Source organism: Trichosurus vulpecula, chromosome 8 (genome assembly GCF_011100635.1).
Source record: "Trichosurus vulpecula isolate mTriVul1 chromosome 8, mTriVul1.pri, whole genome shotgun sequence".
Classification (NCBI taxonomy): domain Eukaryota; kingdom Metazoa; phylum Chordata; class Mammalia; order Diprotodontia; family Phalangeridae; genus Trichosurus; species Trichosurus vulpecula.
In genome coordinates, this window is record NC_050580.1 from 100562424 (window position 1) to 100590091 (window position 27668).

General features: G+C 33.7%; 1 protein-coding gene across 1 annotated transcript in view; it reads right to left on the bottom strand.

Annotated features, from left to right (window-relative positions):
- NHLRC2 (NHL repeat containing 2) overlaps nt 1–27668 on the bottom strand; it is an 84249-nt gene that overhangs the window by 34811 nt on the left and 21770 nt on the right. The window contains exons 3-6 of the mRNA XM_036734568.1: nt 22169–22624; nt 18088–18209; nt 12230–12359; nt 5168–5261 (exon numbers count right to left, since the gene is read on the bottom strand). Coding sequence (XP_036590463.1) covers nt 5168–5261; nt 12230–12359; nt 18088–18209; nt 22169–22624 — 802 coding nt within the window. The remainder of the gene's footprint in view (nt 1–5167; nt 5262–12229; nt 12360–18087; nt 18210–22168; nt 22625–27668) is intronic.

The following is a 27668-nucleotide window of genomic DNA, read 5'->3' on the forward strand; positions in this document are numbered from 1 at the left end:
TGTTTTTCTCTTCTTATTTTGTATATAAGTTTAAAATAAATTAATAAAAAAAGAAACATAAAAAATATACAACTGAGCACCTCCTGGCCTCAACAACCAAAACGGTTCCTTTCAGGTTTAAAATGGTATGATTCTACTACCTATCTGGCATAAACTAACATTAGTAGTAGCCAGAGTAAAAAAAGATTCTTTGTCTTTTAAAAGAAGTCATTATAAAATTTCTTCAAGTAACAACTTTCTGAGTTATCTAAGATTTTTATTTTAAAGAAATTTGATTTATACATAATGTTACTCAAGTAAGGTCTACTTGTATCCAGTCTTCTTAAAATACAGAAATTCTGATGTCTCTCAAAAGCACAAACATTACCAAACCACACAACAGTCATTATTACATTCCTCTAAGAATTATTTGGCACATAGTATATAAAGACATTTGCTAAACAAACATGAAACAATTACATTACCAGAGAGAAGACAAATATTTAGGGAGCTATTATTACAAGACATTTGACTTTATGATAGGATTGGATTTTAGTAGTAAACTGTCTCAGTATACTTATGTATCATTAGCTAATTCAGTTAATCCATTCATCAACGTCCCTGTCACTCTTCTAGATCCTGACATATGACTGTGCTGCCTTGCCTGGTAAGAGCTCACCAAATATAACTGACTTCAAACACCCAACAGGTTTTAAAGCTTTCTTTTATAATACTCACACACACATATGTGTGTATACATACAAATGATAGATTTAGACAGTTGTTTTTTTTTCACCTCAAATCAATACCACTATTGCTTCTGGAAAGGGTTTGTTAATTATGTGTCTGATGGTTCCATTCACCAGACTTCCCAGCCTGAAACACTCTTCTTCCATTTTAACTTCCATTTAATTTACTTTCATTCATTTATTATCTGCTCTTCCCACACCTCCCAAATAAATGTTAAAAAAAAATTTAAGTCATAACAAATAAGCACAGTCCAACAAAACAAATTCCCACACTGGCCATTTCCAAAAATACGTCTCATTCTTCATTTTCAGTTCTTCACTTAGAAGTGTGCTTCACCAGTCCTCTGCCAAGCTGGTTTATCATTAATTACAGCTCTAAAGACTTTGAAAGTTGTTTTTCTTTATAATGTTGACACATATAGTTTTCACCCAGTTCTACTCACTTCACTCTGCATTAGTTCATAGAAGTCTTCCCAGTTTCCTGTCAAAATGTCCATTTCATTATTTCTTATGGCATTTCGTTGGTATTTTGTTACAAATTCATATACCATAATTTATTTAGCCATTCCTCAATAGGTAGCAATAGGTAGCTATCCCCGTAATTTCCAGAAAAAAGTTGGCATAAGTATTTTTTGTACATATGGATTCTTTTTCTTTGACATTTTTGGGGTAGAGGACTAGTAATGGTATTGCTGGGTGATAGATGAGCAGTTTAATGACTTCATGGGCAAGTGCCAATACTGCTTTCCAGAATGACTGGACCAATTCATAGCTCCACCAAGAGTATATCAATATGCCTATATTCATGCAGTTCCTCCAACATCTGTCATTTTCCTTTTGTCATCTTTAATCTGCATTTCTATAATCATTACTGATTGAAGTGTTTTCTTCATATGGTTGTGGACAGCTGTTATTTCTTCCCTTGAAAACTGCATGTTCGTATCCTTTGATCTTTTATCTATTGGGTTCCTTATATATCGTAGATATAAAAAACTTGCTCCAGAGACTGATCGGTGAAACACTCTTTCCTGGCCACCTACTCCCCTATATGTATAATCTCTTCCCCTTCACCTTAGAATATAAGTTCCTTGAGGGCAGGGGCTATCTCACTTTTGTATTTACATCTTCAGGGTTTAGCATAGTGCTTGGTACATAGTAAGATTTTTAAAACTGCATTTTTAATTCAATAAACATTTATTAAGCTCATATTATGTGCCAGCCACAGTGCTAAGCCTTAAAGACACAAATACAAAAGACAGACAGTACCTGGCTCCAAGCTGCTGACATTGTAATGAGAACTGATAATCTAATAACATTTTTAAAGACAAGAAAATACAACATGTTAAAAAATAAACACAAAGTGACTGGGAAAAACCTGGGGCAGAGAGGTTGGGGTATGGAAAAATAGAGAGTGTTAAGAGCTATTTTAAATTGAAGACATTTCTTTAAAGTGTACTAATTAAAAGATAATTTGTAACCAAAACTATAATGATTCAATGTATTAAAAATTGCTCTATACACAATTTTTTCCAGGAATACATCAACATTTTCACTTCAGAAAAAGGATAATTATACTATATTAGAAAGTAATGTGATGCAATCATCTCTGTAGATCGCAACAATTTTTTTTTTCCACCCTCGGCTGTCTTCTTACCAATGCTCAGGAAGGTACACTTACACTACTGTGCACACACAACTCACTCTTTCTTCCCATCACCTCAAGCTATCAGCTTATATCTCTCAATCGTTTCCCAGAAAAAAATTCCTGGAAAAAGCTATCTGTATGTGTTGCCTCCACATCTTCTCTCCCTCCCTCTTCAAACCTTTCCAATATGGCTCTTGACCTCATCACTCTTCACCACAAGTAAAACTATTATTATCTATAAAGTTGTCAAAGATGCATTAATTGCCAAATCTGATGGTGTTTTCTTAGTCCTCTTCTTTCTTGATCTGTTTATTCCATCTGTAGCTCCTGACTATCCTTAATTCCTAAATATTTTTTCCTCTCTAGGTTTTTGTGACCTCTTCTGGTTCTCATCTATTCTTCTCCATCTTCTTTGCTGGATAATCATCCCTGCCATATACTTTAATTGTCAATGCTCCCCTTCTATTCCCACCCCACCTCCCCAGGGCTTGGTCCTAGGTCCTCTTTTTTCTTAATACTTTCTATAACCTCATCACTCCTCATAGATTTCTTTATTACGACTTTGCAGAACACTCCCAGATATATGTATCCAGCCTCAGTCTCTCCCTTGAACTTCAGTCCCATATCACCAACTTGTCTATTATATATTCCAAACTGGATGTCCCAGAGACATTTTAAACTAAATATGTCCAAAATAAAATTTATCATCCTTGCTCCCCCACCTCAAATTTTCCTGTCTTCTAATTTTCTCTAATTCTACTGAAGATGCCACCACCATTCTAAGTCTTCTAGGTTTGAAACAGTAAGTCAGTAAACATTTATTGAGCCCCTCATATGTTAGGCACTGTGCTAAATGCTGGGGATACAAATAGAGGAAAAAGACAGTCCCTGCCCTCAAGGAGCTCACAATTTGATGGGGATAACAACAAGCAAACAAATAAGTGCAAACAAACTAGACACAGGATAAACAGGAAGTAAATAAGAAAGGGAAGGAACTAGAATTGAGGGGTTGGGAAAGATTTCCTGTAATAGATGGGATTTTAGTTGGAACTTAAAGGACACCAGGAAAATGAGGAGGGAGAGCTTTAGAGGTATGGGGGACAGCCAGAGAAAATGGTCAGAGCCAAGAAATGGAGTGTCATTTCCCCCTACTTTTAATTTTAACTCTCTCTCTCTCTCTCTCATCCTGTAGGGTATCTAATTAGTTGCCAAATCTTGCCATTTCTACCTTCACATTTCTTGCATCTGAGCCTATCTCTTTACTCACATAGCTATAATTTTAGTTCAGGCCCTTGTTAACCTCATGCTTAGATTATTACAAAAACCTCTTCAATGGTCTTCCTGACCCAAATCTCTACTCATCTTTCTACCCTGTCACAGTGAATTTGAGCAATGCTACCTACTCAATTAACTCCAATGACTCTTTATTGCTCCTCAATATAGTTTCACTACTAAAGTCCTTCACAATCTGTCCCCAATCTATCCTCCTTCCAGTCTCAATGAACATTAGAACAAATTCCATGCTCTGCGATCCAGCCAAACTGGCCTTTACTCTGTTACTCACACACAACAATCCATCTTTCTTCTTCATGCTTTTGTACTGGCTGCCCCCCATGCCTGGAGTGTACTCCCTCCTCATTTCTACCTCAGAGAATTCCCCTTTCTTCAGGATACACTTAAGCATTACTTTCTACGTGAAGCCTTGATTGATCCTTTCAAATGCTACTGTCTCCTCTACCCCAACTACCTTGTATTTAACTACTTTGTGTATTTATTCTGTCTATAGTTTTATATGGCCTTGTCTCTCACATTAGAATATAAGCTCCTTGCTTATAGCAATTATGTTATTGATTACACTTGAATTCCTATTACTGAGAACAATGCCTGGCAAACAGGATGTGCAGCATAAATGTTTGTTGATAACATAAAACATAACTAGAAAGGCAAACCAGTTGTAAAAACAACATAGAAATATATTCCAAAGCTAAATATACATAATATTTGGCATTATGATCTCTCATTAGTCTGAACTTTTAATTTTATTGTACTTTTATGTTACATCTTAAGTTATTTGTATCTCATCTTCTGTTCTCTAGTCTCCATCACTGCAGTGTTTCTTTGAGCTATGCCTTTGCATTGGCTATCTCCTTTGCCTCTTATTTCCTTGGTTTGGTTCAAGACACAGCTCGAACCTCACCTTCGACAACAGGCCTTCCCTCTGCTGCTTCCCTTTGCAGATCACTCTCATCTACTCTATACATCTCTTCTATGTATCCAGCTATTTACATGTTATGTCTCCCCCCACAACTTCCCATTAGAATGCATGCTCTTTGAGATAAAGGACTGGTTTTTTGCCTTTCTTTGCTCTCTGGCACTTCGCACAGTATTAAGTGCTTGTTGATTAACTGGTTTACTTTTTAATTTTATCAGTGTTCAGCATAAAGGTTGTATTTGTATATAGTAGATGTTGAACTAATAATCTCATACAATTATTTATATTCTTTTTCATTGATAATTAAGTGGACCTTGTATGCAACAAGAGCAATTACCCTATTATTTTACTATGGACTACTTGAATTAAAATGCAATGGAGGCAAAGGCGTACATTAAATAACTTTTTCCCAATGAATACAAATCACTATAGCAGTCTTATGCACTTTCTGGTGATTAAACATCCTGTCATTCATTCATCAAACACTCGATGCCTACTGTGTGTCGGTCATCCTACTTTCATACTGTCATAGGGTTTTACATGAAATTTTAAAACCATCTAATGAGACACTCTGTAGCTTACCTTTTCTTTGGTAGTCTCCCATCATCCAACAGAAGTGCCCAGATCTGATGAGTCCCTGCCATAGCTATCCACAGAATATCATCTCTACAATCCTCTGAAAGTTTAAGAAAATTAATTAATTAAGGGAGTATAGTAACCTGCTTTTCAGGCATCCCAATTTGACTTGGGTAGCGGGAAATAAAAGGTTTGAAAATTTACTTTATAACTTCCATGTGAGACACATTTTTTAAGATGTTTCATTTCATATTACACTGATCTGATACATTTACAGATTATTCTAAGAATCAAAGATTTATTGTGTAGAGGAAACAGGTTGATTTCTGTCAAAAAGATTTGCCAGTGGAATACCACTAGATAAATACCAAAATTTTATGCTTCTACAACGAGAACTTTGAACAATTTCCAAGGACAGACCTTTGTGTTTTAATAGCTCAAGCAATAGGTACTCCCATCAGTTGGATTTTAGGCTTAGAAACTCATTCAAAGAATGTATTTGAAAACAAACTGTTTCTAATAACTAGTTGTATTAAGAAAATCGTAATAAGCCATTTACATTAGAGAACTTAGTAAAAGAGAAGAAAAGATTGTACTAGTTTTTTTTTTCTACTAACGACAAATTCAAGTAGTTAACTTTCTATTATTCTGTTTTCTAATTTTTAATGGTAGTTCCAAATCTATTCTTTAGGATAAAAGCTAAGTCAATTTATTTTTTTAAAAAAGCAAAAGAACATAGCAACCTACTTCTAAGATATACTCTATTTGGGATATATTTAAATATGTAATAGCTGTAAATCCATTCTAAGGCTATTTTCAAAAGTAATTTAAATGAAAAATTTTACACTAAAGTGAATGGGACTCAATTACCAATTTATCACTTTATAAATAAACTCATGAGTAGATCAAGGTTTTGATTCCATAATGAATTTTTAAAATTCTAATTTTGTGGCATTAAATATGCATGTATGTATGTATGTATGTGTATGTATGTAAGTGTATGTGTATGTATGTATATGTATGTGTGTGTGTGTGCGCGTAATTTACATTAAATTCATAACTATCAGTCATCTGGGTAGTATCACAAATACAAAAGATCATCAGAAAAAAATATGGTCAGTTTTGGAATTCCCACCCAGAATCTGTCTAGGTTGGTGAGTATGTCACATGGCCCATGATATTTTTACCTAATGCAGACATGTTTCGCCTTCTACCTAATCCATCTTCTTGCCATCCACCCTGCTTTCTAATGTAACCTTCTGGACCACTGGACTCTGCCATTTGCCCTGCTGCTGAACACTACAGACCATGCCCTACTATGTCCTAGAACTTCTGACCACGGGTCCACATTATTTTGTTTGCTGACTGCATTAAACGGATCAATATATACATCTAGTGTTAGCCATGCTTCATATTTCATTCTGGCTATCTTGCCATCTACTTTACTACTGTGCAAATATACCCCTTTTTCTTAATCCCCTTCTAGCACTGGAACTATAAGCAAATGAACAGTGCCACTGTTAAGGGAAAAGATATGTCAATCACCTCTCCTATGGCTCCCTTCACCCTCCTATGACTTTTCCAAACCAAAACACTTCATCCTTGTCCATTCTTTGCTTCTCTCTGTAAGAATGTAAGCTCCTTGAAGGCAAGGACTATTTCATTTCTCTATTTGTACCCAGTTTTTACACACAGTAAGTGTTCAATAAGTGTTTTTTCATTCATTCATTCAACCAGAGCCAAACGTAGTTAGGAGATCATCATTTTTGGTTAGGCTTGAAAATAACATTTAAAATTAAAGATTAAAGTTAAATCAATTCAAATTTTCATCTAACCATATAGCCTAAAGAAAACTATCTGGTAAAGGAAATGGAGTCACAGAGAATCAGACATGACTAAAAAATGACTGGAGAACAACAAAAGAAGAAAACTAAAGAAATTAAGAAATTATGTAAAAGGAAATTAATATGCAATCCTCTAAAACTTCCTGAAAAAATATAGCTGGAATGAAAAAAAACCTTCTATTTTCAGGTTGAATATAATTAATTACTGTAATCAGCCATTGATTATTGGCAATAAATTTATAGGATCAATATATTAGATGCATGAAATTCTAATTTTTCAGAATATCAAAAAGCTGCATATTTAAAGTTTTTAAGTATTTTAAACTCCTTTCAATTTCTATGAAACAACTACTAGTCTCTAAGCTTATTCCCATGCATTCAACAAGTTTACAGAACACCTGAATAAACATTTTGAGAGAGATGGACGACACGGGATTCTTCCAGTGTTAATATAATAAATAAGCAGATTATATTTGATACCTATGATATATTTTTAAAAGACAGGTTGGAACTTAAAATGTAACCAAAAAAATTAAGTTAAATTTAAAAAAAGAGGACATACTTCTGGACAATGCCTTATATGTTATATAATCACATAGTGATTTTTCTCCTTTACGGTATATTAAAGCCCTTTACAGATGTAGATTCCTCATTTTTCCCATCTTTCCAAAAGGAACTACAGTATTTGCTATGAAAACACAGTTACTTCTAGGTCATAATGTAATGGTTCTTTAGTACAGAGAAGTTAACTACTTCATTTCTGTCTTATTTAGTTCAAATTCAGTGATGGTATAAGGTGCTTCCTTTCCTAAAACTGAAAAACTGTAGGTGGGGCCCAAAGTATCTCACTCAAATTAGAATTTAATACAAAAAGAGAAATCTTTATGGGATACATACAGATATCTTAATTACTTCAAAAATTGACAAAATCACCTGTAAATTTAGAATGATCTTATTTTTTATATATTAGAAAACCATAATTAATTCAACACATATTAACTGTGTACTATTTGCAGAGCATTAGGGATAAACTTACGATGTAACTGCAAGGAGAGAAAATGTGCATATAAATGACTATAATACAAAAAGAAAGTACACAAAGTAATTCAAGGTGAGAGAAAACACTTTTAAGTGCTAAGTGGAAGGGAGTCAAGGAAGCTTTTCTAGAGATGGTGTCACTAGAAGTGGGCCTTACAGAAAGAGAGGAACTTCAACAGGCAGAGATTGGGGAGGGGCAGAGATGCGGGAAACTGTTCACTCCAGTTATGGGAATTGCTGTGAGCAAAGGTGCAGAGATGGAAGAGGTCAGAACAATAAATAGGGAAGGATTATGGGCCAGTTTAGCTTGAGTGAAAAGTATATGAATGGGAATAATGTGAGACAGTGGGTCTTGGATGCCAGGATGTAGGGGTTATATTAGGTAGGTAATAGCAAATGAAATAGAGGTTCCTGAGCACAAGAACAACTTCATCAGAACAGTAACTTAGGAAGATTACTTGGACAGTTATATGACTGATAAAGATGCTTACAGCATAATGTGAAACACTGCACTACTAATACTAGTTTTAAGACAAGGAATAGCTAATCAAATTTCTATGTCCAATGAATTGTCTTATTTTTATTGATCATATTTACATAATACTCATATTTAATATATCCTTCCTCCCACATAAGCCATTTTGTGTTACAAAGATTAAAAAAGAGGAAAAAACAGGCAGTTCAGCAAATTTGATCAATACATCAACTGTGTCTGATAGTGTGTGTAACATTCTATACTTACTGTCCTGTTACCACTGCAAAGAGGAGCAATATGCATTTTCTCAGCACTATTCCACAGTTAAACTTGATCATTATAATTATAATGTTCAATTGCTTCTGTTGTTTTTTTCTTTACGTCAATCACTGTGTACATGGTTTTCAAAGTTATCCTTTCTTCACTCTGAATCAGTCCATGTAGTTTTTCCCATGCTTCTATAAAGGCTTCATAATTGTCATTACTTATGTCACAATAATATTCCATTATGTTATTGTACCACAATTTACTTAACTATTCCACAACTGAAGGACACCTTTGTTTCCAGTTCTCTGCTACCACAAAAGTACTATTCTGAATATTTTGGTGTACTTGGATCTTTCTTTCTAACTGATGCCTTTGGCCTATAGCAGTAGATCGATCAAAGACTGAATTTTTAATGTTGAACCATTTTAAGTGAGACATTTTCATAATATTCTATTCTTTACATTGTTTGAAAATTTTCTGACCTCTGGGCTCCCACCCTTGTAACCCCTGGCTTTGATTTTTCCCCACTATTTTCTAGCAACTCATTGGCTTGTCCTTCATAATTTGTCTTAACTATAGTCCACATGTATGCAAGGTAAGCATAAATCTTAGGTAAAGTTCTTTGCAAAAAGATTTCTGGTTTTGCCTTTGCAAACTTCAGGGTGAAGAAAGACAGTATTTGGACTTTGTCCAAAACATTTCTTACCAGATCACAATTCCTCTATATGTGTTGTGATCCTGTATTAGAATGTAAGCTCCATGAAGGTAGGCACTAGCTTGCTTTCTTGTATTTACATCCTAGGGCTTGGCAGATAGTGAATGTTTAATAAATGCTATTCATTCATTCATTCATTCATTCATTTATTCATTCATGTATTAACCCTATAACCAAACATCGACTTATTAAAAAATCAAGATCTGCTCCAATTATTTAAATTATAGCATTTCCATGTAAATCTGATAAAAAATTGATAAAATGGTTTGATCTTCATGTTTATGAAAATGAACAAGCTAGTAACATGATACTATAGAAAGCTAGATTGCAGAATCAAAATCATAATGTTATATCATTGAGCAAGGGTAATACAAGTTTTGTTCCTTTTAGCAAGAACGTGTCTATCAAAAATATTTCATACATATCAACGGCGTACTAAGTATCAATTAATTTCAATACCTACTGATCAAAAATAGAAAAGAATAATGCAGAAGAGCAAAAAGCATGTAAAGTATTTTTTAAAGATGAAAACCTCTCAATTAAAACACAGATTTTAGAAAGAAGGAATAAAACAAATGAATAAGTTTTGTTAAATGCAACTTGTAACCTTTGCCTCAAAATTCATAACATTCTTTCTCTTACTTTATTGCTTTATTTGAAGCTAACGAAATCCAAATAACCCCTACTATCAGAACTATCATAAATGTTATATGGATTAAGACTGTTTTTGATCAAAAGCAAACTTTTCCAAGTCCTTTAATCTAGTACAACTACATCAGTTTGTATTTAACATACAAACCTAACAGTTATCATTCATAACTTTTCATTTTATTATTGACTAATACTAATAAACTATGAAATAGGACAGCTTATAAAGAAAATATACATCAATGGATTAAAAATACCTAAAAGACAGAAGTTCAATATTTAAAGGAGTTGATACATTTTGGTGTTATAGACTGAATTCTTTTTATTTTACTCTTCCCTGAAATATCAGAAACTGTAGAAAGCAATTTTTTTATTCATTCATGCAGCCTGTTTTCTTCCTGATCTCTCCAAACATAAAAGTTATGTTTTTATACACCATTTTATTATTTTTGCAAACCAAGGATATATAATTTCCTATTCAGCATACAAGAAGCTTTTCAAAATAAGATGGTAGTTAATACAAACTGTGAAATGGCACAAGATATAGTAGATAACAGCAAAATAATGATTTGCTATTTATCACCATTTCTTTTTGGAAGAAAGAATTACCCTACATCATAAAGATGTATAATTGGCACTGGTGAACGACTGACAAGTACAGAGAGTTTCCTGGAATGCATTTTGAAATAGGTAAATATTTCTAGGACAATATAATGTTTCCCTAGCAATGGGAATGCAGACAGTTTCTTGCAATGTACTATCCACCACAGTCAACTTCTGAATGTCTCTATGTTTACAGGAACTGACAGCTACTCCCAACTAATCCTTTACTTTTTCAACTCTTACCTTCATTACTGACAAGTCTGCTAACTTCCAAGGGAAAAAAAAAAAGTAGGATGGCTTAGATCTTGAACAAATATATATATATGTCATGCCTTGATTTTTTTTTCAATTAAAGGGGTTACTTGAAGTGATTTTAACACTTTATGATTCACGAAGCTCTTTTAATTAGCTCCAATAAAAAGGAAGAACATATTAATCTGCAGCAACAACCTGATGCCTCAAACTTTCTATCAATAGAAATTTTTTGCCTAAAAACTGATTGTTACTAGGGATCTCAATCTGTGATGGTGAACTCAAATTCTATTTTATTTTACAAGTGTTCTGTCTTACCTAACTTAAAGGGATAGCTTAGTGACAAGAGCTTTTTCTCAAAGCTTAAGGCATGAAATATGAAATCTTATATAATTTTTACTGAATAAATGATGAAACATATTTACTTCATAGCATTACATTTATTCTCACAGAAAAATCTACATTATCTGGATAACTTTAAAGAATAAGTATACTACACTGGATATTTTATGGTACATTAATAGAAATGATAGAATTGTAACAGCATACTATCTAACTTCATGTACTGTAGATTAACTAAATTGTACACTAAAACAGTTGGATCTCAACCATTAAAGGTCATATAAATTCATTTAACCTTCTCTATAAAAAGAATACTGATTAAGAGGTCAAGAAAGGTTAATGGGATATGGGTACATTATCTTCCATGTAATAGGTTAAAATTCAGGCCATCCAAAGATGGTTGCTGACCTGTAGAATATGAATCCCTCAGGTTAATATCCACTGTACAAGCTGAATTGGTATAGACTAAATACACATTTTAAAAATCTGGCAAAGATGCAATAAGACAGTCAATTTATGCTTAGAAAATACTTTTAGAGTTCAGTAAAATGCTGATCACACTTTTAAAGATAAAGAAAGGATCATGGACCATATCGCCACTACAATAAAAAAAAATCACCATGTGTAAAAAGTCAAATTTCTACTCGAAGTCCAATTATAAATGACATCATACATATTAAATGCCCAGTCACTTTGAAATGGACATCCCTTTAATTTCTTTTAAAATTTTAAACAGTTCAAATATGAGCGATAGTCCATTTTCACATTACTCTGGAGAATTAAAAAAGTACTGGAAAAATATTATTACAACAAAAAATACAATTTCTTTTATGTATTGAAGTAGGCTTTCATACATAATAATATTCAAAATATGAAAAATGTACCTGACGTTCCAAAAACTACATCCCAAGGTGAACTGATGGGCTGTTCCTCTCCTTTTGCTCCACCTTCTTTGTCTGTGCCTTGTATTCCCATGCCAGCCACAGTGCTCACCATTTCAGTTTCTAGATCAATCTTGAAAAAATTAAGTCTGTGATTAATATGATTCACGGTATTTTTCATCTTTCCTCTGGGTATGAGAATCTCAATAGAATACATAGACAGAACAGTACTTTCAGTGTTATATACAGGCATCTAGGTGGTACAGTGGATAGAATATTGGGCATGGAATCAGGAAGATCTGAGTTTAAGTTCACTTAACCTCTGTCTGCCTCAGTTTCCTTAAGTGTAAAATGGGGATCTCAAGGGCACCTATGTCACAGACTTGTGGTGAGGATCAAATGAGATATCTGTAAAGCACTCAGCACAATACTTGAAGGCACATAGCAAATACTTAATAAACGCTTGTTTCCTTCACCTTCCCTCTTTCATATGTGTGTGTGTGTGTTTGTAAGTAAAATTAGCTATGAGGCTCCTACTGCTTGACTAAAATTTATATGCTCTACAAATGCTCTTTATCTCTTCTATTCCCCCTCCCATTTACTCAAATAATGGATCTGGACATCCTCAAAGGCAGATGTTCTTAATCTGGGATCCATGGATTTTTTAAACAAATATTTTGAAAACTGTATTTCAACATAATTGGTTTCCTTTGTAATAATATTGTTTCATCTTATGCTTTAAAAACATTATTCTGAGAAGGGGTCCATAGGCTTCACCGGACTACCAAAGGATTTCATGACACAAAAAAGTTTAAGGATGCTATAAGGCACCAATATTTGAGAAGAAATTAGGATTTAAAAACTTATTTTAAATCAAAACACTTAGTACCTATACAAGATCATTACACATTGAAATATACATAGTTAATTCTATTCAGGATGCATATAACTTTCAATTTCATTTTATTTCTTAAAATAAAAATTCAATTTTCTATGTTATGAAAAATCTCATTTCCTATTTTTTTCTGAGCTTTTTTTAAAAAAGCTTTAAAATTTTCTTCCTGAAAGGTTATGGGGCTAATAACAGGAAACTAAGATGAGACTGGAAATATATCTTGATTTAAGGAATAATAATGCTCTTCCTTTTACTTTTACCTTTCACAGTTTATAAACCAATTCAGAGAATAGGAAAAGCCACCAAAAAACTATAACTTGTTCTTCAACATCATGTGGTATATAGACATATTATGATTAATGCTGTAGCAACTATTATGTTCTAAAGAAGAAATGGTCTATGTAGAAACTTCAAAAAGTTGAGTTCACACTAAATTTCTTAAAAACCAGATATTTAAGACCCTGAAGGTCAGATTCCACACAGTCCTGCTCTTAAGCCCTATCATAGCATGGCAGTGAATCAGTAATTCTAAGTTCTTGAAAACTAAGGTGGCAGAGCACAAAACCTAGTGGATTCTACTGTGCTCTAGAGGCTTAGGGTATAATCCTAGAAACAGACTACGTCTGCTTTCCAAAGACTAAAATAGTTAAATAGGGAGAGGATCATTACCAGTAGGTTGACCATTTGGTGAGTTCTTTGGTTGTGGTGAACTATGAAAAAAAAATACAAAATGGCCCTTAAGCTTCTGTAATCCCTTTCCAGTTCTGCAGTGATGGTGGCAGAGGGAAGAAAAGTGGGCAGAAGATGCTAAATATTTCAAAATTTTTAGCCTCCCTATAAATATAAACTTAGCTATTGATACTCTAACTATGAGATCTTTGTCTAGGGGCACTGAGTGGACATCTTACTATAGTAACTGAATCACATCAGTTTTGCATTTTCACTCTAAATTAATCAAGCAGACTACAAGCATGTACTAAGCACCTACTCTATGCCCTATTGGAATAACCAGGACAGGAGTTCCAGAACCAAGAGAAGCCTGCAATTCTGTTGCTCTAAAACTGTACAGCCTCTCAGTTGGGGGAAGGGGCTGGGTTCAACAGCTGTCACCTGGAACTTTCAAGCAGGAACACCTCACTCGGTTCTTAGGGTCAGAGCCCCATGGCTGCTGTTTATTTCTACACTTGCTCCTCCCTAGGACCTGTGACCACTGGCTGGAATGCAACCCACTATGTGCAGGTCCACTGCTAGGTCTGCCCTGGATCTCTGACGTGGAACTGGGTAGTTGGTAACATGCTGGTATCATAAAAGGGAAATAATCTCAGGTTTTTTTAAAAAATTGGGGAGATTTCTCAAAACTGTTTTAATAATGTACACGAAGTGCAACAAGATAAATTTTTAAGTGGTTTTAATTGTGTGTTGCTCCCTTAAAATCTAATTATCTACTAACTACTTCTTTGTCAGATTATGGTGTGGAGGTGACCTTGAAATCCAAAAGTTTGCACTTGTTCCTACATGAAGTCAAGGTAACCCAGTGTGAGTCTGGGACCTTGTCTAGTCCTGCTGCACAGCCTTGTCCTCTTTCAGTTCCTGAGCACTGGAATGGTTACAGAAAATGATCCTGGATAAATCTCCATTCCTAGTGTCCATAGGCCCTCTTGGTTGCCCTAAGTGAACCTGAGCTTGAAAATGTCTCATTCTAATATTTTCTTGGATTTTTTGATCAGGACTTTTTTTTTTTGACAGTTTTTAATTTTATTTTACCAGAACACAAATACAAAATAGAGAAAAGAAACAAAAACATATCATAAACTTAAATATTGAAACTTACATATAAAGAAAGAAAAAAAAGCATGTCATGTGCACAGCAGAACATAGGAGAGCATTCAAAATACATAACAATAAATTTTCGTTTCAAGAAAGCCTGTATGATAAATAATACACCTTGTATTGAGAATTGTCCAACTTTGCTTCTTTGTGTTTTCTTTTGTTCTCTGCTGTGCATTTTTTAACTTTGTTCTTTTTTTCCCCTCCCCCCAGAAGGCTACAACATAATTTAGATATGTTTCTTGATATATTTATGCACATACAAATATATACATACACTTATACATATATACATGCGTATATAGACATATACTTTCCCAAACATACTCTACTCCTGCTGTTTTTTTTTATATTTGTACATATCTCTTGTTTTCTATCCCTCCTGCCTCCTCTACTTTATTTCTACCCACTACATCACCTTCCTATTACTTGCCTATCCCCCCTCCTCCTCCAAACACCCTGCCCTCCTATTACTTGCCTTCCCCCCTCTAAGGATCCCTCCCCTACCCTCCCATTCCCACCCTCCAACTGCCTTGCCTCCTAATACTTGCCTTCCCCCGCTCCAAGGATCCCTCCCCTATCCTCCCATTCCCATCCTCCACCAACTGCCCTCCCCTCCTAATACTTGCCTTCCTTGCTCCAAGGATCCCTCCCCTATCCTCCCATTCCCATTGATCTGAACTCCCTTTACCTATTCCCTCATTCTCCCCTCTAAAAATCCCTCCCTTGTCCACCCTCCTCACTATACCCCTACCATTTTATTTCTTCTAAATTAAGAAGACTTTTATACTCTTTTACATATATATGTATTATTCCATTTTAAACCCATTCCTGATGAAAGTAGGTTACCAGAACTACCAGCCCTCGTCCCTATCTAAATCCTCCGTATCCTCTCTTCTTCTTGCACCTCTTTTGTATGAAACAGTTACTGTTTTTAGCTGTTTCTAAATGGTTTTACTTTTTAAATTGATATCATAGGTTTATCCCCCTCTTTCTTATGAGCTCAACAATTATTAATAAGAGTGTTAGACATACATTTTACATTTTATGTTATGTAAAATGTAAGCAGCCTGTTCTTATGAATCTCTTATAGTCTGTCTTTGGTATGTACCTTATGTTTCTCTTGGTTCTTGTATGTAGAATCTTCTATTAAGTTGGGGATTCTTTTAACAAAGTCTTGAAAGTCTGAGGGTTTGTCAAATGTCCATTTTTTTCATTCAAGATATTATTGAAATTTGAAGGGTATGCTATTTTTGGCCGAAGCCCCAGGTCTTTTGCTCTTCGATATGTTGTGTTCCAAGATCTGTGGTCCTTTAATGTCTCTGCTGCTAGGTCTTGTGTAATTCTAATTGTGGCACCATCATATTTAAATTATTCTAATCTTGATGCTTTTAATATTTTATCCTTGAGCTGGGGGTTCTGGAATTTGACTATGATATTCCTATAAGTTTTCCTCACAGGATCTGTCTTAAGTGCTGTGCAATGGATTTTCTCTATTCCTACTTCCCTGCCTTGTTCTAATGCTTCAGGACAATTTTCTTTAATTATTTCTTGTATTATTGTATCACTTTCGGTTACTCCAATTATTTTTATATTTTCTCTTCTATATTTTCTATTCTCTAAATCTGCTGTTTTTCTTATAAGGTGTTTCACTTTCTCTTCTATTTTTTCATTATTCATGTTTTGTTTAATTATTTCTTGATCTCTTATAACTTCACTGGCTTTACTTTGCCCAATTCTAATTTTCAAGGTGTTGCTTTCCTCGAGATTCTGGATCTCCTTTTCTAATTGGTTGACCTTCCTTTCATAACTTCCTTGTTTTTCTTGGATTAGTTTTAGTTTTTACTCCATCTCTGTCTTTTGATTTTTAAAGTCTTTTTTAAGATCTTCTACAAATTCTTTTTGGGCAAGTGACCATTTGACATTGCTCTTTGGGGTTTCTTTACTTCAATATCCTCCTCTGAAGATGAACCCCAGTCATCTCTATTCCCGTAATAGGTCTCCATGGCTGGATTCTTTCTCCTTTGCCTGTGCATTTTTTTTTTGTGTGTGTGGTAATAACTTGATTTTTGTAATACCTCTAGCCCTGGGGTATGGGAAATGGTGCCTGTTGCCCCAAATCTTCAATTTTCTCCTCTGGCCTGGAACCAAAGCCAAACCTCCAACTTCCTGTAAGTACCCACAGCCAGGGGCTTTCTGCCCCACTGCTTATGCACTCACTGGGCGTGTGCTGGTTCCTTCTCGCCCCACCACTGCTCTTTGGAGCACAGCTAAGTCTGGCGCTCCTCTTCAGCAGAGGTTCCCGAAATCTTCCTGGGCTCAAACAAATCACTTTCCTCACTATCCCAGGGTGAAAAGTTGGGGCTGGCCTCTCAAACTAACTAACCCTGGGGGTTGCCACTAGTTATTTTAGCGGCTTGTCACTTGTTAAAACGGAACCTAGCCTGGAGGTGTTTACTCCTCACAGGGACCAAACCTGGTCCTGGGGTTTTTCTTCAGATCTTCTCAAACTGTGGAGGAAGATCCTGGTTGTGCCCCTATTTTTCTTTGTCTTTACTTACACTTTGTTTGCCCTAAGGCGCTATTTTAACTCTTTTTGTGGGGGAAAATCTTGAGAGCTTGGAATTTTCTGACCTACTCCACCATCTTCCCAGAATCCTCTGTTGGTCAGGACTTCTAATATGTTTTCTAGATCTTGTTGGAGAAGGTATGCTGTAGGAGCTAGGCTATACTTCTTCCTGCTACTCTACCATCCTGGCTCCAACTATCTTCATTAGTCCTAAATTTGGCCTTCTAAAACTATATAACTTAACTAAAACTATATAAAATAATTCTAACCTATTCCCCTTCTTTTTTCCAAGCTAAACATTCCCAAATTCATTCAGTTGTTCCTCATGACATGGCTTGTAGAACTTTGTCAATGTCCCTTTTAAAATGGGAAGCCTTGAAGTGAACATAATCCAGATAAAGCCTGAAGAGGTTACAATACAGTGGAATTATTCTCACACAGGTGGGACTAACATGGACACATTTAAAATTCATAATCATTTCCTCTAATTTCAAATAATAAAGCAGCAAGCAGAAAATAAGGTATGCTTATAATTAAGGATATTTAAACTGGCATGTACGGAAAAATTACCTTTCTTATCAAGTGATTTTCTGTATCTGCTACATATATGATATTATTCTTTATGGCTACACCTTGTGGAGAATTGAAAGTTGACTCTAAAAATGTCCCATCTTTTCTTCCACTGTTGGGACCTAAAATAGAAAATAAGTCAGTTAAAATCTTTCTATTCAAAACATGACCAAGATAAATGGGAAATAATCTCAGGCTTTTTTTAAAAAAAATTGCGAGACTAGAACATATTTGTAACTTATTTCTACATTTCTCAAAATTGTCTCAATAACGATGTACACATAAGTGCAACAAGATAAATTTTTAAGTGGTTTTAATTGTGTGTTGCTCCCTTAAAATCTAATTATCTACTAACTACTGAAAGGTAGTCTCAGTATAGACTCAGAGGCTATTACATTTTGCTACAGTGTTAAAAAAGAATGTAACATATTCTTTTCTATATACACCCCTTTCCCCTTCACAAAAGTTCTTCTTCTTTGTCAGATTATGGTGTGGAGGTGACCTTGAACTCCAAAAGGCCATGCCAACATAGTGCAAGTTTTATAAAACTGTGGAAGCTCTAAAGAACAGCAGAACAACAGTCTTGGGATCCAGTCTTGCTAAGTTTGGAGAGAACCATCACCAGAAAGTTGGGCAGGTGATGAATATCACCAGCCATAGCAACTAAAGAAAACTATATACTAAGGTATGGAAAAATTGTAATTTTCATTGTTGGAAGACCTAAATCAACAAAACTGGCAATCATTTGAGCTATTTAAAGAAGTTATTTATCCAAATGAATAGGAAAAAAAGAAAAAGATAATTTTCTGTTTTATCTATTTTCTCTTCTTTTTAAAATTAAAATTGTAATGCACATTAATAACACAAACTAGCTTTTCATTTTTAATAAGCAACACATATAGTAAATAACAAAAGGAATTTGAGTTCAATGACATTTTCAACCTTCTTTTTGTTCTGCTATAAATCAATGAGATTTTGCTTATGACTTATTATTGCTCATTTTCATAGAAATATGAAGTATACAAGTTATTTGATCTTATTTCTAAATGTCATTTCCTCTTAAATCAAGGTTTTTAAAAAAAATTAGTGAAAGCTATCTTTTTCCTGACTTTAATACAGACACAGTAAGTTTCTCCCCAAGGAACTTTTAAAATGAAATCTTTTGTAAGTATTCCCGAGTTTTCGTCTTACTGTCTTAGATTACAAACACATTTTCAAGGTAACTATCAGTCTTAGTTCTTAGGAAGTAAAAGAATGAGCCCTAAAATGATGACAGCTACTTTTTGCTTTGCTTATGACAAGAAGAGATTTTGTATTTCAGGAAGAAAAAAAAATGAATGAAAGAGAACTGTCTTTTAAGAGCACTGTTCTCTTGGTCCTAATTCTTCTGGGCTTCTGCACTGACTGCTGCATTCTAGGGATGACACTGATACTCCGGAATCATGGAATAAATTATTTCAGGCCTACATGGGATCATTTTCTCTGCTTAACAATAGGTCCCTAATTTTCACATATGTAGATTCTGAGTACTATGTAATACATTATGAAAACTTGCTTTGAAACTTCTGGATTCAAGTTATGGAGCAGATATTAAGTATTTTGAGTATTCAGCAATTCTAAGAAGTTGTTATTCTACATTTTAACTCTTTTGTGGATTTATTATTAAGTAATTATTAATCACTGCCTGTGTATATTATGAATTGAGACTGAAAAAAAATGACCAAAGTAATAGTGATATTATGTTGTTATAACAAAGTTGCCATGGAATGGATAAAATATTTGCTACAAATCTTTAATAGCTTAACTATATTGAAGAGTTGACAAATATATAAAATTAGCAAATGCAAATGTTTTGTTAATTTATTAGTGACGATGGAGAAGTTATTGTTTCCTTTGACTGACAGATTTCAACCGTGTTAAAGGAGCAAACAAAAATAACAACAAGCATTTATTAAGCACCTATTATGTGCAAGATACTGTTAATTATCTAGATTTTCCAAACCTTATAATCTAAATACAAAGTTCTAGATTCCATTATAACTTCCTAACAAGATAAAATAGTATTTTAATAGAGTGCTAGGGATACCAAGAAAAAACATAAAAAGCCTCTGCCCTGACGGTTTACATTTTCTGAATGGAGACAGCATTACTTAAATAAATAGAAAACAGATACAAATAAAGACAAGGTAATGGGGAGAGGGAGGCACTTTTAGCTGGAAAGATGATGAAAGGCCTCTTGTGGACAGTGATGCTTTAGCTGAATTTGGTAAGTAACCCTAACTTTAATATTCTAAAATTTAATTTTCAATGAACAAAAACCTATTTTATCTCCCTTCTACCTTCTGCTGCACCACTGAAAAATCTAGATGGCACAGTAGATACAGCACTGGGCCTGGAGTCATGAAGACCTGAATTCAAATCCAGCCTCAGACACTTACTAGCTGTGTGACTCTGGGCAAATCACTTAATCTTGGTCTACCTCAGTTCCTTCAATTGTAAAATAGAAATAGCCCAATCTCACGGTTGTTGTGAAGATCAAATATTATTTGTAAAGTACTTAGTACAGTGCCTGGTACATAGCAGGTATTTAATAAATGCTTATTCTCTTCCTTCATGCCCCAAAACAAAATCTTTCTAACAAATATGCATAGTAAAGGAAAATAAATTCCCACACTGGCCACATACAAAATATGTCTCAATCTGCACCCTGAATTCATCACTTCTCTGTCAGGAGATGCCAAGGATGTTTCATCATAAATCTTCTGGAATCATGGTGTGCCACTGCAAGTTGCTCAGAATTCTTAAATCTTTCAAAATTCTCTGTCTTTATAATGTCTTAACAGATCTTATTTAAAAAGTAGCCTAAGCAGGTAGTACTTGTTAGTCCAGAAACTACAGAGTTGTTCAAGAAAATGGTTTATGCTATCTTGATGCTTGTTTGTAAAAGTAAAATGAATATTCTTTATTTACATTGTGCTGGAGATCTTAGGATAAAAGCACCAGAAATTTAGAGGTAGAGGGAACTTCAGAGGCCAACTAGTTCAACCTCAATTTCTTTGACACATGAGGAAATTCAGGCCCAGGGAGATTAAGTGATTTTGCTCAAAGTCACAAATGTTCTAAGGGTCAGAAAAGGGATTTGAACTGACATGGTTTTTCCAATGCATCATAGTAGTTTTCTGCTAGAAAATAAGTAAAACTTATATTTCACAAAAATCCTACAAGCTATTAAGCATTCATTCATAAATAATATTAAAAATATATAAACAATATGAAATATAAAAAATTTTATATAATTATATTATATATCATATTATATTAACAATCATATATTGTTACATATTATTAATGTATTATATACCATGTTATATTATAAAAATATTAAATATATAAAATAATATCAAATATAAATAATATAAAATAATAAGCACTGAATATATAAATTAAAACTTGGGTTTTACTTTGTAACAATTCCTTCTTAGGTTTTAAACAAATTAGACTTCCACACCTTATAATCTAAATAAGACATTCCAGATTCTGGCCATGGAGTCAGGAGGACCTAGTTCAGTTCTGGCCTCAGACACTAACTGCGTGAGCCTGAACAAGTCATTTAACCTTGACTGTCTCTCTTCCTCCATTCTGCCAGAAAGAAATATAAACAACATCAATGTAGAGAGTATTTCACTTTTCTATTAAAATAATTTTTATCTTGTTAACAAGATAAAAATTATTTTAATAGAAAAGTGAAATAATTCCATGGCTGGTACTCTATCCACCATGCCACTTAGCTGCCTTTAGAAACCATGTTGTCATTGTATTGTTTAGGGACAAAATTACGAGTGAATTTAAAACATAAATATGTTTTATAGTCACCAACCCTGATTCCACTACACTGATGTTACAGCATGGTATTCACCACCTTCACTTAAGCTCATTATATACACTGGATTAATTTCATGTGAGAGAAGGTAAAATTATTTTATTACAATGCCCAGGAATTATTTTTATTCATAATTCCACTTTCAATCACCCCACTTTCACAATTTTCATCATAAAAATGTATATCATGCATATATTTTACCTCCAATGCTGTGCTGGATTTGTCCATTTTTTCTGACAACCAAAATTCTGTGATGTCCAGTGTCTGCTATCACTAACCTGTCAGCCACTTTGTCTACTGTTACTTTGCCAGGAAAAAGTAAAGGAGAGGGTGGCAAAGAATCTTTATAAAGTTTTATTCCAATTTTATTATCTTTAATTTGTCCTCTGTCTTTGTAATATTTTAAAGCCATCGAAGTAAACAAAAACAATTTTTCTCTGTGCCCTTCTCCAACCAAAGAAAAAAGTATGTTTCCACGGGGTCCAAGTATGACCAGGGTTGGCCAACAAGAAACTTCCAGATCTTGCCAAAGGAAAGCATCAGCATCATTAACCACGGGATGGGTGATGTTATAGCGAAGAACAGCACTTTTAATGTTATCCAGAACCTTTTCATTCGGAAATTTAGCTGAATGAACACCAACAACAAGAAGGCCATCTGAAAAGTGTAAAAAGAAGAAGCAAAACATTATACAAGTTATATTGTGTGAACACAACTTCTCACAATTTTAAAAGGACCAATGTTTTACTGAGTGAAAAAAATACTATTAGTCAAAACTAGAAATTACATATCAGTAGAGAGATTTGCTGACACTGTATTAATGTTTTTAACCAAATTAAAATGTATGTACAAATGACCATATTTGTGCATAGAGGTCTTTACATGTGTCTAAGAGTACACATAATAAAAATATTATCCTATAAAAAAGAAATCTAAGCAGATAAAGGACTTACTTCTCTAAGGCCATTAACACTAATTATATGGAAAGGTCATGGTAGCATATGTTATAAGAAAAAGGTAGTCTCAGCTCAATGTTAAAGTCTTACTTGTAATATGCCCTTTGTGTGGCATTGGAAATGGTATGATTCTCTGAAAAGCCAACAATAATTCCGGATTATGTAAATATATCTTGTTCCAAAAATGATTTATATTATGCCTTTGATTTTTCAGAAGGGAATTAAATTTTGAAATTTCCCCTCCATTTAGAAATTCTTTAAGTCCCTTGGAAACACTGAAACTAGTACCAGAACACAATCTTTTATACAATTCAAACTTAGAATGGGTTATTTTGAATTTATTACCATTTTGCTTTCTTTTAAAATTTCAATTCTAAAATCTTTACACACTCCAATCATTATAAACGAGTAAGATCTATTTGAACAAAATGTTTTCTTGACACACAAACCTTTGAATTTGTTTTGACTGTCATAATAATTAAAACATACTTTCCTTTAGATAAGACAGCTGAAAAAAACCTTAGAAATAGAGCTTTCTATTATGTAATCAGTATAGTATGTCAACTAAGCATGGGGAAAAAACTTAAGAGATGTTAAACTGGATTCATTGAGAGAGTATATATACTTTTTCATATACATTTAATACTATCTTTTGAATGAATATTTGCTGGAAAAATTCTGAAGTACATTTTGTTTAAAAGAAAAAAAAAAAGCAATTCCTGGGGCTGAAAATACTTATTTAAGAACCGTTGAAATTTTGAAACAATTATTTCATTTTATAAACTGGTACTTGGAAAACCTAACCATCATTAAAGAATTAGCTCTAAAAGCTCTTTGACATTTTACAGATCAAGAAAGACATTAAAAATATTTTTCATTTAGAGGGCCAAAGCTTTGGCTTTGGTTATAACAGAACTCCATTAAACATCTGCTTTAAAGACATCAAAGTATACATTAGCATCTCAGTTATCTCTCTAGTTTAAAACCAAAATTAAAAGACTTCACTTAAATCTCAAAAACTAATCATATGTATACAGTTTTTTCTTTAAATTTAAGAAATTACTTTTTTGCCATTAGCAAAAGCAAAAAAATCTAAAATCTTAACACTAAAATACAACTTTTAGTCTTGAAAATAATTCAAGCCCTATTTTCTTTATTTTTTCCATGACTTCACAATTTTTCTTTTTTTGGTGAGGACAAAAATCTTAAATGATTCATACATAGCCTGTTCAGAGTGAACTCTACTTTCCATCCTTACTGAGATAAGTACACTAACAAAGATAAGTTCATACGGAAATATCTAGTTACACAGTTCCAGTACATGGCTTTGAATGCAAATCATTTTTATATAAAAATCACTAAAACTTTTCTTTTCACCCCACAAAGGAATAATGTGTTTTTTACTGGCAGTGGACAAGCTTTGCTTCCAAACTAGAAATTTAATTCCACCTAGAGAAATTAAAAAGTATAAAAGTATCAAGCTTTACAACTTTAAAAATATGAGTGAGGGACCCCAAAATTTGTGTCTGAACATTTGAAAGAAAAAAAAAACCCTTTACATTTCATTCATTATAGATGAGAAAGAGATTGAGAGATTCCACAATGAATTCTCATGATGTGAAAATACAGTTCTCAAAATATAGTTCTCATCCACTTAATTTTATCTGACATTCAAACTATGTGTGGCATTTTCATTTTTCATTGTGTATGTTTAAAGCACAAATTAAAGTGTATATATATATATGTGTGTGTGTGTGTATATATATATATATATATATATATATACATATGTATGTATATATATGTATCTACCATTTATAAAACTTTTGAAGTTTATTTTCTTGCTTTAAGCACTTGTTTGCCTAACACTAAAAATCCTCAATGAAGCTGATTTTCTGTACTAAAGTACAAGACTTTACATTTATTCATACTGAATTTCTTAAAAGATTCAGTCCAATGCTCCAGCCTGTCAAGATTTTTTTTGGATCCTTGGGCTTATTTGCAGATTTGATGAGCATATTACCTAAGCCAGTTGACAACAGAATACAAAAATATATGACTATACCAAAATTTCTATTTGCTTAGAGAACATTCCAATAACATTTCTAGTTATTCCATAAGCAACTCATAAGCTTCAAAAGAAATAAAAAGCAAAGTTAGTTTTAAGTATGTGTGTCAACATGTAAATATATATTATAGATATATGAACTAATTAAAGGAATAGAAATAGAATACTTTACAATATTGTTAAAGCAGAATACTATATAAATAAAAATATCAGTAGAAAAATAATACTGTCTCCTCTAAAGTTTTATGCTAGCAATACTTCGGGTATAAAATTTATTAATGTAAAAAAAATAGAATTGCACTGAGATTTTTTTTTTCCTAAAAGAGAGTTTTGACAGTCATTATAATGCTAAACACCTGAGTTTTTTACATTATAGAAAGTGTAGTTTGGTTTGAAAATCTATTTGGCTTTTCAGAATAGAAGCGCTCTTATCTCTAAACTCGAGATTCATAATAAGAATATATACTTTCTGATATGCTTTTTAGAACTAAGGTGTATCTTGAAATTAAGGGGCCAAGTAAATAATAAATAAATAATATATTCTCAGTACAACTCTTATGTGATCATATATACAAGGCACAGTAATAACACTTGCATAACTAAATTATTATAGAGAGGGTCTTTTGTTCCCAAAACTGGCTACACTTTTAATCTAGGAAAATGAGAATATGCAAATACCTAAGAAGTCAACATAGAGTAATTATAATAAATAGCAGAAAAAACAAACAAACCAGGAAAGCCAGTGTTAGGAAGCCAAGGTAGGAAAGCATATATTTAGGGGCACATCATTAATGTTTTGGTATTAATCTCACAGAAGTCATCCAAATTTTTTGGCTTCCATAAATCATGTCTTGGAGTTCCTACAAAAATTATATTTTGATACTTGACTAAATCTGTTAGTTTTCACATCAAGAAACATGGGATCACTGTAAGCAAAATGTAAACTCTTTGGGAGAGACATTCTTTCACTACTGTATTTTTAGATTCAGTTCCTGGAACAATGTTGATGTGTGTGTGTGTGTGTGTGTGTGTGTGTGTGTGTGTGTATGTGCACATGCATGCATGCGGACGCATATGTTCTTAGCAAATATTAGTTGATTGTGCAATTTCCCAAATGCAATCCAGCCCATCCTCTCCCTCTACTTAATGCTGGGTCCATGCATGACAGTAAAGAACATTTTTGCTGTATGTCTCCTTGTCTGATACTCTCACCTGACTTTTGAGAATGAGAAGATGACTGTGTAAAATATGTGGTTATATCTATCAAGTAATCTTGCACAATCTTAAATATGTAGAGATAATTTTCTGGGGAACCTCTAGAGAGGCATTTTGTTATGGGTCAATTTTTTTTTTTTTTGTAATCAACAAATTATAAGCACAGCTGGATTTTCTATTCTCTACACCTTTCAGTCAATTGTGAGAAAATTGAGGTTTGCAAAGTGTTTTATATACATTATCTCATTTGATTCTCATAACAATAGCCCATGAGGTGGCTAGGTAGAGATGGGATTCAAATCAGCTGTCTCTGCTCTCTGAACATATTTTCCACTACTCCATGTTACTTCAGAATATTAGGTTGGATGGAACATTGACCTGATTTAGATATTCTTAGTAGCAGAAGACTCTTGGCTACCGAATATCACTTGAACTGGCCTGGAAACCCTTGTTAGAGTCAGATTAAGGATGCAGATTGAACTGCAAGAGGAAACTGATGGAAGGTACAACAGTAGAACAATCAGAGGGCCTTTTTTTTTTGCCTGCAAATCTTTCTGACTCTGTGAACTTGGGTATAGCACTGAGCCCATTCACCTTCAAAAAGAAAATATTCACTCCCTACTTCACAGGATAAAGTGATTATAAAACTTAAAGTACTATATAAATCCAAGTTACTGAATAGAAAAAGCAATGATGCAACAGTAATCAGAACACTTGGACTCTAGTCCCAGATCTACTTTTCTAGTTATTTGCTTGCTCTGAAATTCACTTTTCTCAGTAAAGCAGGGATATAGTGACCTGCCCTGACCCCCTTACATGGCTATTGTGAAGCTCAAATGAGACAACATATGTAAGAGCTCTCTGAAAACAATCAAGTGTTATACAGATTTAAGGGAGTGTTATTATTACAAGACAGATCTAGATATGACCTGAGAGACCATTTAGTCCAATCCCCTCATTTTACAAATGAGGAAACTAAAGTTGGATGATTTCTCCTTTAGTTGCTGCTGCCCCCCCTCAAAATTACCTTGCACATATTTTGTTTTTATTCTATATATTTGTATATGTACATGTTCTCTCTCGCAATAGAATTTAAACTCCTTGAGGACAGGCACTGTTCTATTTGTCCTTCTATCCTTAGCACCTAGCATAGTGCCTGGCACACAGTAGGTACTTAATAAATGCTTGCTGATTGGCTGCCTAATAATAACAGCTAGTATTTACATAGCACTTACTAAGTGCCAGGCATTGTACTAAGTACCTTACAATTGTTACCTCATTTGACCCTCACAATAATTCTGGGAGGCAGGTGGTATTATTATCTCCATTTTACAGATAAGGAAACTGAGGAGGTGAACAGACTTGCCCAGCTAATAAGTATCTGAGCCACATTTGAACTCAGGTCTTGACTCCAGGCCCAGCACTCTATTTACTGTGCCACTGCTTCAAGATGAGACAGTGG